This window comes from Notamacropus eugenii, chromosome 2 (assembly GCF_028372415.1).
Source record: "Notamacropus eugenii isolate mMacEug1 chromosome 2, mMacEug1.pri_v2, whole genome shotgun sequence".
Lineage (NCBI taxonomy): Eukaryota > Metazoa > Chordata > Mammalia > Diprotodontia > Macropodidae > Notamacropus > Notamacropus eugenii.
Genome location: NC_092873.1, coordinates 250,895,990 through 250,908,985, shown reverse-complemented (window position 1 = coordinate 250,908,985; position 12,996 = coordinate 250,895,990). Strand labels below are relative to the sequence as shown.

The 12,996-nt window shown below is 40.3% G+C and overlaps 1 protein-coding gene across 4 annotated transcripts in view; it reads left to right on the top strand.

Annotated features, from left to right (window-relative positions):
* The first annotated feature begins 1,912 nt into the window (after positions 1 to 1,912).
* Positions 1,913 to 12,996, top strand: part of TMEM242 (transmembrane protein 242) — a 59,484-nt gene continuing 48,400 nt past the window's right edge. Inside the window, exons 1-2 of one of the 4 annotated variants that reach the window (XM_072643781.1) lie at positions 1,913 to 2,153; positions 2,903 to 3,003. In XM_072643781.1, the coding sequence (XP_072499882.1) occupies positions 2,066 to 2,153; positions 2,903 to 3,003 (189 nt within the window). In that variant the 5' untranslated portion in view covers positions 1,913 to 2,065. The other 3 variants (XM_072643780.1, XM_072643778.1, XM_072643779.1) reach the window with 3 other exon arrangements.

The window sequence follows — 12,996 nt, the reverse complement described above, 5'->3', positions numbered from 1 at the left end:
CTTATCCTGCCAAGTGATCCTCAGAATCTTCCTAAGACAGTTCAAATGGAAACGATTCAGTTTCCTGGAATGGCACTGGAGACTGTCCATGTTTCACAGGCATACAACAATGAGGTCAGCACAACAACTCTATAGACCTTCAATCTGGTAGTCAGTCTAATACCTCTTCTCTCCCAAACTTTTCTTTGGAGCCTCCCAAACACCAAGCTAGCTTTGGCAACGTGTGCATCAACCTCATTGTCAATGTGTACATCCCTGGAAAGTACACTACCAAGATAAATGAACTTATCCACAGCATTCAAAACTTCTCCATTTGTTGTAATTGATGGTTCCACATATGGATGGTGTGGTGGTGACTGATGGAGTACCTGTGTTTTTTTGGTGTTAATTATCAGGCCAAAATTAGCACAGGCAGCAGAGAATTTATCCATACTTTGTTGCATCTCAGCGTCAGAGGCTGCAATGAGTGCACAATCACCTGCAAACAGAAAATCATGTACCAACACTCCCTCCACTTTGGTCTTGGCTTGTAGCCTTTTCAAATTGAAGAACTTACCATCAGTATGGTAGTTGACCTTGATGCTGTCTTCATCCTCATTGAAAGCATTTGTCAACATGTGTTGGGGGACAGCTCTGGACCGGGGTTCCCCGTGAGGACCGTGAGATGCCTGAGGGTCCGAACCTGCTTACGTGGCAGCCTAGCTGGTCTAGCAAGCCACGAGGTACTGGGATGGCCCTGGTAACAGGCTGGCTCCACCCACGGGGAGGCACTTGGGAGGAGCTCGCCCGCCCATGGGAGGTACGGGGGAGGAGACAGGGGATAATAAAAGGGGATGACCATGAGAGCTGGAGAGAAAGAAATGGAATAAAGCTTGCTGGCTGCAACTCCTTTCGGGTGCTCTGCCTGTTTATTCCCCTTCCCCAACAGGGAGAGGGAATTCCCTCCCCGGAACCAGGAGGAGGGCCAGAGACGTCTGAGGACCGGGGATAGGTAAGTAGAAGGCGAAGGCCCGGGAGTCGCCCCGGGCAAACATGGCTGAAAACATCATGCTAAAAAGTATGGGAGCTAGCACACAGCCCTGTTTCACTCCTTTGGTGACTGGGAAGGCACGAGAGCTTTGTCCATTATCCAGAACTTGGGCAAACATGCCATCATGAAATTGACATACAATATTGATGAACTTATCAATGGAAATGATATTAAAGAAGCATTACTTGCCTCTGCACCCTAAGGATTCAACAAATCTTTTCCATCTGACTTGTAGCTGAAATCTTCCATATATGTTGTCTCCTGCTAATGTGACCTCTTTTGAGAGCAAAGGGCTGTCTCACTTTTCGATCTGTATCCTCAGCATTTGGTGCAGTACAGTGCTTTGCACATGGTGTTTAATAAATGCTTTCTCCAGTCATTTATTCATCCAACCATTCATTCATCCATCCATCCATCAATTCATCCATCATTCATCGTTCCAGCTATTCATTCAACTATTCATTTATTCATCCATCCACCATCCAACTATCCATCCATCTACCAATTCATTCATCCATTCCTCTATCCATCCATTCATCTAGCTAGTCATCCATCCATCCATCCATCCATCCATTCATTCATCCATCCATCGATCCAAACATTTAGTACACCATGCTAAGATTTCAAGATGTCTTGGCCTCTTTGCTAGGCAGCGGTGTTAATTCATTCAGCGGTTATAGGATACCAGATCTTCGAGGTCCAAGACTCTACTGGCAACACAGACTGCCCGCCCCTCCTCACTCGTAATACAACAGAGTCCTCTCAAGGGAAAGTAACCCCTGCGGCCACGTGCCCCAGGAGAGGCGCGATAGCGCGTCTGCGCAGACGTGGACTTGGGCTGGGGGGGCGTGGTAGAGGAGGCCTTCGGGGCGGGGCCAGAGCACTCGGAGTTCAGACCCCGGCGAAAGGCGGAACCTTGTAGCCGGGGGCCCTGCTCGGGACTATATTCCGGCTGCACCGCGCCGGCACCAATCTCTCGGGTATCGTTGTTTCCACCCGGCCTCAGTTGGTGGACGGCTCGGCCGCCATCGAGTCATGGAGCCTGCGGGCTCGGGGCCCGGGGGGCTCCCCGGCTCTTTGGAGCAGCCCGCGGCCCCGGACAACCGGCTGTTTCTCGTGAAAGGTGCGCCCCGCAGCTGAGGGGCCCCAGGGGCCCTGGCGCGGCCTCCGCTCCGCGTACTCCCTAGAGGACGAGCGGGGTGGCTGGTGATGGCGGGAGGCGTGGACGGGGGCGGATCCTGGGGCGCCCCGCTTGGATCCCCCGCATTAGGCCCTCCCCTCCCTTGCCTTGCCTCTAGCCCCCGGCCCGTGGGTTCCGCAGTCCTAGCTTTCTCTGCCCGGAGCCTCCGTGTCCTGCAGCCGGATAACCTGAGGCCCCTTCCAGCCCCGACGGAAGCGGTCGGTGCTTTGGGGGGACACCCCACCCCAGCCGCCACGCGGCGCGGACCGGGAGGTGTGATGTGCTGCCTCACGTTTTGGGGGGCTTTAAGGCTGCAGGGAGGTGCGGGGCCCTCATCACGGCGGGTGTCAGAAAAATCAAGCAACCTCCCCGAGGTCCGAGCACGGCCGGCCGGTGAGCGGTACTTAGACCCGAACCCAGCGCTGCCCACTCCCCGCCTAGGGCGTTTTGTACTAAACTTACCTTCTTTACTCGTTTCAGAACCAGTTTAATTTAATGGGAAACAAAAAGAAATCCTTCTAAGTGTGGTTTTACACAACGGTCACAGATCCTAAACAGTTGTCATAACCTTCCATGTCCATATCCATTGCGGAATATATAATAAATATTTCTTAGGCGTGTTAAATTTTCTTTTAAGCTTTCTTATTTAAGCTCTTCTGAGGTTCTTAATTTTTTTTATTAATCTTTGGCAGGTGGAATTTTTCTTGGTACGGTGGCTGCTGCAGGAATGTTTGCTGGTTTTGTGACAACTTTGTCACTGGCGAAAAAGAAAAGCCCTCAGTGGTTCAGTAAGGTTTGTGGTCTACTCAGTTAATTTGCATCCCTGTTATTTTCAGTAACATTTTGCTACATGGAATGAAAATGGAGTATATTTTTATTTTGATGATGTTTCACATTGATTTAAAAGGTCTTTGAATGTATGCATAGTCTAAAGTTCCTTTTTATTGCTAGTTTTAAAGGGAACAAGTATTGAACATCTACTGTCTACCAGGTATTTACCAAGTGCTTTGCCTTCGAAGTAAAGCCATTTGATTTCTAAGTAAAAATACTTAGAAGTGCTTCCTTTAAAAAAAATGGGGATAAATGTATATTCTGTTTCCAAAGAAGATTTCACCTCTAAATACAAGGTTGAGAGATGTTGTCTAGATATTTATAGGTAGGTGGATGGCTTAAAGGAATAAATCTGAAGATGAATAAGTTGATTGAGTAGAGAGGCTCAAATTTCTGTCGTTAGCGGTGTGCTGCTCAATATTTTTATTAATAGTTTTCCTGAAGATATAGATATGTTTATTCGATTTGCAGATGACATGAAGGCCTGGTTAACACATTGGGTAAGATGACTCAGGATCCAAAGAACTTGACAATCTAGAATGATGGACTAAATCTAATAAAAAAAAATTAGTAGAGGTAATTGTATCTATTTCTCAAATACAAGCTAGGTGAGAAGTGGCAGGACATATCTTATATGAAGAATGATCAGGGAATTTTACTGGATCATCTGCTTGATATGAAATGACAATATTATAGGGCAGCCAAAAAAAAGCTAACATGATCTTAAGCTACATTGAGAGAGGTATTAGGTCCAGAATGAGGGAAGTGATAGGATCACTGCATTCTGCCATGGTCAGATCACATCTGAAGTATTTCAGTTCTGGATACCACATTTTAGGGAGGCAGTGCCAAGGTGCAAGGTGATCAGAATGGTAAGGAGATTTGAGAGACCATAAGGATTGGCTGAAGGAACTGGATCCTAGTGATGTTAACAATACCTGAAGAGAAGAGGTCTGGAATGAGGGGAAGAGAGAGGGCAGAGACAACTGTCTTCTAGTATTTGAAGGGTTATAATGTAGAAAAGGGACACGATTTGTTCTACCTGGCCCTGGAGGACAGAAACAGGAGCAATGGGTGATAAATTTTTTTTTAACAATTAGAACTGTTCAAGGCTAAAATTGCCTCTAGAAGTAGTGGTCACTAGAGGGAAGAGGAGATCTTTTTGTGGGGGCTGGATTACTACTTTGTCAAAAATGCTGAAAAGGGAATTTTCAGTATGGATTGGACTAAATCAGGGGTGGAGAACCTGCCACATCGAGGCCACATGTGCCCTTCTAGGTCCTTGGGTGCAGCCTTTTGATCATGTCCAAGTTTTACAAAACAAATCCTTTTATTACGGGGATTTGTTTTGTGAAGTTTGGATTCAGTCAAAGGGCTGTACTAGAGGGCCACATGTGACCTTTAGGCCTCAGGTTCCCCAACCCTGAACTAGATGATCTCTAAGAGCCTTTCTAATTATGCAATTCTGTGCTACCTGTCTTGTTTTAAAAGTTTAAAACTTTTTGTGGTGAGTGAGATTCTGTGGTTTTGTAAAGCATTAAAAATTCTTTTGGATACCTAACCTAAATCTTGCTGCATTATTAAGCCTGTTATCTGTCCTCACTAAACCAATCATTTGGCAGATGGATTATTTGAGGGGAAGGGTTGCCCAGGGTACTGAGAGAATAAGACTTGCTCATGATTACTCTGCCTTTTTCACATTGTTGACTCATTGAACCTGCAGTCTAGTAAACCCTTGAGATCCTTTTCATGGGAACTGCTGAAAAATCTTTCACAGGAACTTTTTCATTTACTACTTCAAACTGCGTTTCATTTTGAGGCAGACCTCATGGCCTTCAGAACTGGGCTAAGGTATGCGTTCACCCTCTGCAAGATTTGGTAATTATACTCTTCAGCATTTGAAAACTGGGCTCTACTGTCTGGAGGCTTTGAACCCTAACTGCTATACCTGTATCTTGACTATTTTGATATTTCAAGATCTTTGATTTCATTAGTAGGGGTGAAACCTGTGGTATAGCCTGAAGCCTCTTCAGACTTTAGGCTTTTGCTGTTGCAAAAAAAACCACAAAACTTAATATGGTGACCAACGTTCTGGGGATGAGCAAGAGAAAAAGAAGCGAGAGAGAAAGCATTTACTAAGTATCTATGATGTGCCATGCACAGAGAGGAAATTTTTTTTTCTTTTTTAAAATATTTATTTATTTTTAGTTTTCAACATTAATTTCCACAAGATTTTGAGTTCCAAATTTTCTCCCCATCTCTCCTTTTCCCCCTTCCTCAAGACACCATGCATTCTGATTTCCCTTTTCCCCAATCTGCCCTCCCTTCTATCACACCCCTCCCTTCCCTTCTCCCAATCTCTATTTTCTTGTAGGGCAAGATAGATTTCTGTATCCCATTACCTGTATTTCTTATTTCCCAGCTGCATGTAAAAACACTTTTTAGCATTCATTTTTAAAACTTTGAGTTCCAACTTCTCTCTCTCCTTCCCTCCCTCTTCATCCCCACTGAGAAGGCAAGCAGTTCAATATAGGTTATACATGTGTAGTTATGCAAAAGACTTCATAAAAGTCATATTGTGAAAGATTGTATTTCCCTCCCTCTTGTGTTGCCCCTCCTTTATTCTAGTCTCTCTTTTGACCTTGTCCCTCCCCAAAAGTGTTTACTTCTAGTTACTCCTTCCTTCCATTTGCCCTCCCTTCTATCATCCCCCCCCACACCCTATTCATCGCCTCTTCCCCTACTTTCCTGTAGTGTAAGATACATTTTCATATTAGATTGAGTGTGCATGTTATTGCATCCTTAAGCCAGATGTGAAGAAAGTAAGATTTACTTATTCCCTCTCACCTCTCCCCTTTTCCCCTCTGTTGAAAAAGCTTTTTCTTGCCTCTTTTATGAGAGATAATTTGCCCCATTCCATTTCTCCCTTTCTCCTTCCAATATATTCCTCTTTCACTCCTTAATTTTATTTTTTTTAGATATCATCCCTTCCTAGTCAACTCACCCTGTGCCCTCTGTCTGTATATGTGTATAATCCCTCCAGATATCCAAATATTGAGAAAAGTTTCAAGACTTACAAATATGATCTTTCCATATAGGAATGTAAACAGTTCAACTTTAGTAAGTCCCTTGTGATTTTTCTTTCCTGTTTACCTTTTTATGCTTCTCTTGATTCTTGTCTTTGAAAGTCAGATTTTCAATTCAGCTCTGGTCTTTTCATCGTGAATGCTAGAAAGTCTTCTATTTTATTGAATGACCGTTTGTTCCCCTGAGGTATTATACTCAGTTTTGCTGGGTAGGTGATTCTTGGTTTTAATCTAGTTCCTTTGACATGGATTCCAAGTCCTTTGATCCCTTAATGTAGAAGCTGCTAGATCTTGTGTTATCCTGATTGTATTTCCACAGTACTCAGATTGTTTCTTTCTAGCTGCTTGCAATATTTTCTCCTTGACTTGGGAACTCTGAAATTTGGCCACAATATTCCTAGGAATTTCTCTTTTTGGTTCTCTTTCAGGAGGTGATTGGTGGATTCTTTCAATATTTATTTTACCCTCTGGTTCTAGAGTATCGGGGCAGTTTTCCTTGATAATTTCGTGAAATATGATGTCTAGGCTCTTTTTTTGATCCTGGCTTTCAGGTAGTCCCAAAATTTTTAAATTGTCTCTCCTGGATCTATTTTCCAGGTCACTTGTTTTTCCAGTGAGGTATTTCATGTTGTCAGATATTTTTTTCATTCCTTTGGTTTTGTTTTATAATTTTTTTCATTTTTCCTAAAGTCATTAGCTTCCATCTGTTCCATTCTAATCTTTAAGGAATTATTTTCTTCAGTGAGCTTTTGGATCTCCTTTTCCATCTGGTCAGTTCTGCTTTGTAAAGCATTCTTCTCCTCATTGGCTTTTTAGATCTCTTGTTCCATTTGGGTTAGTCTATTTTTTAAAGTGTTATTTTCTTTAGCATTTTTTGGGTCTCCTTTAGCAAACAGTTGACTTGTTTTTCATGATGTTCTTGCATCACTCATTTTTCGTCCCACTTTTTGCTCTACTCTCATTTGATTTTCACAATCCTTTTTGAACGCTTCCATTGCATGAGACTAACTCATATTTTTCTTGGAGGCTTTGGATGGAAGCTTTGACTTTGTTTTCTTCTGTTTGCATGCTTCGGTCTTCCTTGTCACCAAAGTAAGATTCTATAGTCTGATTCTTTTTCTGGTTTTTGCTCATTTCCCCAGCCATTTACTTGACTTCTGAGCTATTTGTCAAGGTAGTTCTCTGCTTCCAGAGGGGATTGGGTGTGTATTGTCAGCCTCTCGATCCCCCCACAAGCTGTGGGCCTAGAGCTCCAGAAACAGTAGCTGCAGCTCCCCTGCCGCTGCTGTGGCTGCCTTGGGTTCCTCCTCTCCCTCCCCCTCAGCTTTGCTGGGTCTGGCGCTGGGGCAGGCGCTGGGGCCTGACCACTCCACTCTCCTGCACTGGTCCCACCAGCTTTTTCCACTGACCTTCCAAATTTGTCCTTGGTGTTTTGGTGTCCTGAAGTCTGGAAACTGCCACAGGTATGAGAGATTCATTCTCCCCAAGGCCTGCTCAGGTCTGTCCATGCTGACTGCGCCTTGCCCCCGCTACCTTCCAAGCTGTCTTGGGCTGGAGATTTGCTTCGCTCTGTCACTCTGTGGGTTCTGCAGCCTCAGAATTTGTTTAGAGCCATTTTTTACAGCTATGTGGCTGGGCTTGGGGGCAGCGCTCTAGAAAGTGCACCCCGCAGAGGGGAATTACAGCAGTCCCAAGGAACATTTATAGATGTGTGTACGAAACACACATGAAGTAACCATAGGTGACCTTGGAAGGGAGAGCCAAGCAAGGGCTCCTGCAGACAGAGGTGCTGGGGCTTCACTGAAGGAAGCCGGAGATTGAGGTGAGAAATGAGAGTTTCCTAGGGTTTGTAAAGTCATGGGGGCAGGAGAGGGGATGTTATGGGGGAGGGATATCAAGGAGACTGGAGAGTGTGTGGAGGGGAGTAGCAGGAAACCAGTTTGTGAAGAGCCAGACAGAAGAGGTTGTAGTTGATCCTAGATGAAATAGGGAGTCATGGAATCTGTTGAGTAGAAGGGTGACATAGTTGGATTAGAAAAATCACTTTAGTGACTGAAGGAGGTCTGTCTAGCACTTTACATATGTTATCTAATTTGATCTTTACAATAACCCTGTAAGGTAGGTGCTATTATTATCCCCATTTTACAGACAGGGGACTGAGACCGAGGTGATTTGTCTAGAGTCACACAGATAGTAAGTGGTTCAGATTCAGGTCCTTTGGATTTCGAATCCAGCCCTGAATATTGCCACCAGCCCCACAGGTGCTTATTATTTTTAGGATCAAATGTAAAACCCTTGTTTGGCATTTAAAGCTCTTCATGACCTTGGCCTTTTTATCTTTCCGATCTCCTTATGCTTCGCTCCTATCCATGTACTTTTCAGTCAAGCAACAATTGTTTTATTGATTTTCCTTGTACACAGAACTCCATCTCCTGACTGCTTGTTTTTTTAGGGGCTGTTCCCTATGGTGGAATGCTCTCTTTATTCACCTCTGCCTTCTGGCTTCCTTTAAAGACTCAGTTCCAATTCTGTAACCCTCTCTGAATACTACTGGACCTTAAAGCTTTTGGTTTCTCAGACCAGCCTGTTCTCAAGGGAATCGGTGTTCAAATGAGTCTGCGATCCAGTTCTAACCTTACTTTTAACAAATATTTCAGGTACATGGTAGATTTTGTGGGTTAGACTGGGAACTTAATTATTGTTTGTGGTAATTCTGTGGAAAAAATTTCATGAGTTCCAAGAAGAGACTGCTAAGTAAACTTTTGAAGCACAATCCATTCATAAACATTGTACTTTTTAGGATGATGCTTAACTCCTTTAGCTTTTACCTTTCTTGGAGACTTTGGGGAAACACTGATGTGATTTGCTATAAAGGAACAGAGCCAGATTGGAACTGAAGAGACTGGGTTTTCTAGTCCCAACACTGCAACCAATTAACTTGACTTGGGAAAATAACCTCCATGTGCTCCCATTTACTGATCTCTCTTGACAGGTATTTTTCTCAACTTGAGAATAATAGAGAGTCAGTGGATGTAACTGCTTTTCTGTAAGGTTATCTAGGGCAGCTAGGTGGTGCAGTAGATACAGTGGATAAACTCATTTTCCTGAGTTCAAATGTGTCCTCAAAACACTTCCTAGCTGTGTGACCCTGGGCAAGTCACTTAACCCTGTTTGCCTCAGTTCTTCTCTAAAATGAGCCAGAGAAGAAAGTGGCAATATCTTTGCCAAGAAAACCCCAATTGGTGTTGGGAAGTGTTGGCTACAACTGAAAAATGACTGAACAACAAAAAGGTTATCCAGCAGTATCTTTTCGTGGATACCAGTTCTAACCATTTTCTTAGATAAGGGTGAATCATTCAAGAAATGCATATTTAATAAAGTTTTAGGTAAAATTGAACTTAAGCAAGGGTATGGTTAGAGACTACTGAAGGGATAATCAGTTTTTAACAGTAATAGTTTCTTTCACAAATATAGAAAAAATATTTTCTTCCATTCTAAGTGACTTTTAATTGAGAAATTAGGAAGGTTGAAAGAATACAAATTGGTAATTTGATAAATGTTGATTGTTTGAAAGCTTACCTCTCTTTTCCCACCTACGAAAAATAAAAAAGAAAAAGGTAAAGATAAAGTTAGCTGATTAACATATTTTAAGTTTCTTTCATTGACCTAACAGAGCAAATTTAATTTTTTTAAAGGGCCACATATATTTAATATTTGTAACTAGTTTAAAATTTTTAAAATATAGGAAATATAATGGCATGTTTGTTGAAGGGAAATTTGAAAATACATGTTTCTTGCTTTAGTTATATAAATAATTTAGTTCTAACATAAACTTGTTGTGAGAGCAGGGCAAGGTCCCTTCAACTGTTAGTTTGCATTGGTGGAGGGAATTTTTATAATAGGAGCTCACCATATTGAGATTTGAATAAAAAAAATCCAAAGCTTCCAAAACAATTGTTCAGACATAAAGCTGAAAGTGATCTCTGAACTCAGCTGGTCCAATTCCTTTATTTTATGTATTAAAAAACTGAGTCTAAGAAAGGTTAAGTAACTTGTTAGTGTCACTCAGGTACTAAGTAGCAAAGTGGGATTTGAATTTGGATTCTTTGAGTCAAAAGCCGGTGTCCTTTCCACTGTACCATCATCTTACCTCATACTATAGAATGGCCAAAGGGGGAAGAACTCACTACAGAACTCCCTAAACTCTCAAAATAAGCATTATTAATCTGTTAAATTGGAAATAGCTGATTTCCCAATATGTCCCCAAGTATGAACTTCACTTTTAGGTAAATAAAAGAACTATATTAGTTTCTGAGGTAGCTGCAAGGTCAAGCTGGAAAAACAAATCTCTGTCATTACTTTGTGTTACTTTTATAAAAATGAAACCTTTACCTGTCTTGGAAATGAGAATTATATCACTAAGGTTACATCATGTAACAAAAATGTAAGGGAAATATAATTAAAATGTATCTTTTAAATTTGTGATTAATGTCAGTTGGACTTAATTTAAATGTTCTCTGAAGATGAGATTAATGGGAGTTATTGAACTTTTGTTCTTAGCTGTCTCATTGACTTTCAGTTAACTCTGAGTAAGTTGCTTAATGGTCCTGTCTTTTAATTTCTATCCTTGTATAAAGGATTATTAATTTTTGCGAACTGCGTCCTCAGAAAAGTATGGGTAAATATTCAGAAGATGAAATACATGCTAATATTGAGACAGAAATATATAACGAGTATAGAGTTATTTACAGGAGAATAACTCAGCTGTTTTAGCCTTGGAAAATGTAGTAAAATATATCCACAACATGTTTTGGGAATTCATAAGTAACCTTTTTGTGAAACTGCATGCAAATATTCGTTGTCTTATTAAGGATTTTTGATATTTAATTTAAATTTTAAAATAGTTTATGTGTAATAATGAAGGAAAATAATAGTAGGGAAAATTGAATTGCCAAATAAGTCTAAACAAAAAGATTACAATCAGACACAAGCATAGGTATGCATATAATATATATTTACTTTTTTTTCTTGCTAGCATTTCAAATTACTTTTCATTTTGAGAATGGCTTCCTATTGCCTCCAGGAGCAAATACAAAATGCTCTATTTGCTATCTAGAGCTCTTTGTTACCTCCCCTACTTCTACCTAGCCAGTCTTTTTTTTCTGGTTAAATTTTTTATTGATGTTCTCTTCATTTTTTTAAATACAACTGCCATTACTTGATTTAAACAAAATATTAATGTTTTTAATATATTTATACACAGATTGAATTCTGACCATTAGGGAAATAATTTAACTTACATTTCTAAAATCAGAATTGCCAGTGCCAGTGTTGTTTACATTTTCTCTGATTAATAGCATTTGGTTAATGGCTCCTACTTTTGGAGGGAAATAAGGCCAATTGAAGAAACTAAGGCACACATCTGTATGGTATCTATGTAACCATGCTGTAGGACCCACTGTATGGGAAAAGCAGGAAGGTGCGTGTGTCATTCTTGTTATTAAAAGCAATTAAAGAGTTTAAGTATTAAGTTAGTTTGAATATCTCCTTTATGAAGGAAATTATTAAAAATTTTAGATCTGAGAATTTTTAAATGTAGGTTTAGCAGATTTTGACTCTTCTAAAACAAGTTAAAATCTCCACTTATGTTTTACTACTATAATTCCAAATGATTGAAAAATTTCTTTTTTAAATAAATTTTTATTTATGTCTTCTTTGTATATGACCATAGTGTCTCCCAATAGTCCTCCACTCCCTTCCAGAAAGCATTCCGTTTGTCAACAATTATCTTTTTAAGAGAATTTAAATTTATTATATTTTTTAAAGGAAAAAAATTCAGCATAACTGAGCAATACATCAAAAAAAAAAGTCTGAAAATAAATGCCACACTTGATAGTTCTCATACCTTTTGCCAAGGAGTATGGTGGGAGTGACATCTTATATATGTTCTTTCAAGACATGCTTATTCTTTATAATTTTGCACCATCCTCTTTTGAGTGTGTGTATGTGTACTCATTGTATATATATTGTTTTCTTTGTTTACTTCACAGTGCATTACTTCATGTAGCTCTTTCCGTGCTTCTCAGTATTTATCACAGTGATCATTTCTAACAGCACTACATTCATATACTACATTTTTTTTGTCATTTCCCAATCAGTGGGCATCTATTTTGTTTCCAAGTCTTTGCTATCACAAAAAGTGTACTATAAATATTTGGGGGGATATGGAGACTTTCCTCTTATCAGTGGTTTCCTTTGGAGTATAAGCCTAGTAAGAGAATATCTGGGCCAAGGGATATGGACATTTTAGCGTCTTTATTTGTGTAATTCCAAATTCCTTTCCAAAATAATTGTATCAATTCACAACTCCACCAACAATGGACCAACGTGCCTATCTTTCTACAACTCTTGCAACGCTGGTTGTTATCTTTGCCAATTTATGAGGAGGAGAGTGAAGGAACCTCAGGGTTATTTTGATTTACACTCCTCTTAATATTATTGTTTTGAAGCATATAGATACTTTGCAGTTCTTTTGAGAACTGTTTTGTTCATATCCTTTAACCATTTTTTGGGAAACAGTTTTTGGTCATATGTTTATACATAATATGTCTGTTAATTGTTTTTTTTATCTTGGATACCAAACCTTTATCAGAGAAGTTTGATACAAAGATTTTTCCCCCATTCAACCTAGATGTATTAATATTTTCCCATTTATATACTAGATGCAGATTGATCCCCAAACACTTTATGCATTTCTTAGTTACTTGGAATAGAATTTCCTTTGCCATCATTGACTCTTGTATTTTGTTATTATATGGAGGTTCAGTTGATTTTGGAAGGAAGGAAGGAAACAAGCATTTTTTAAGCAC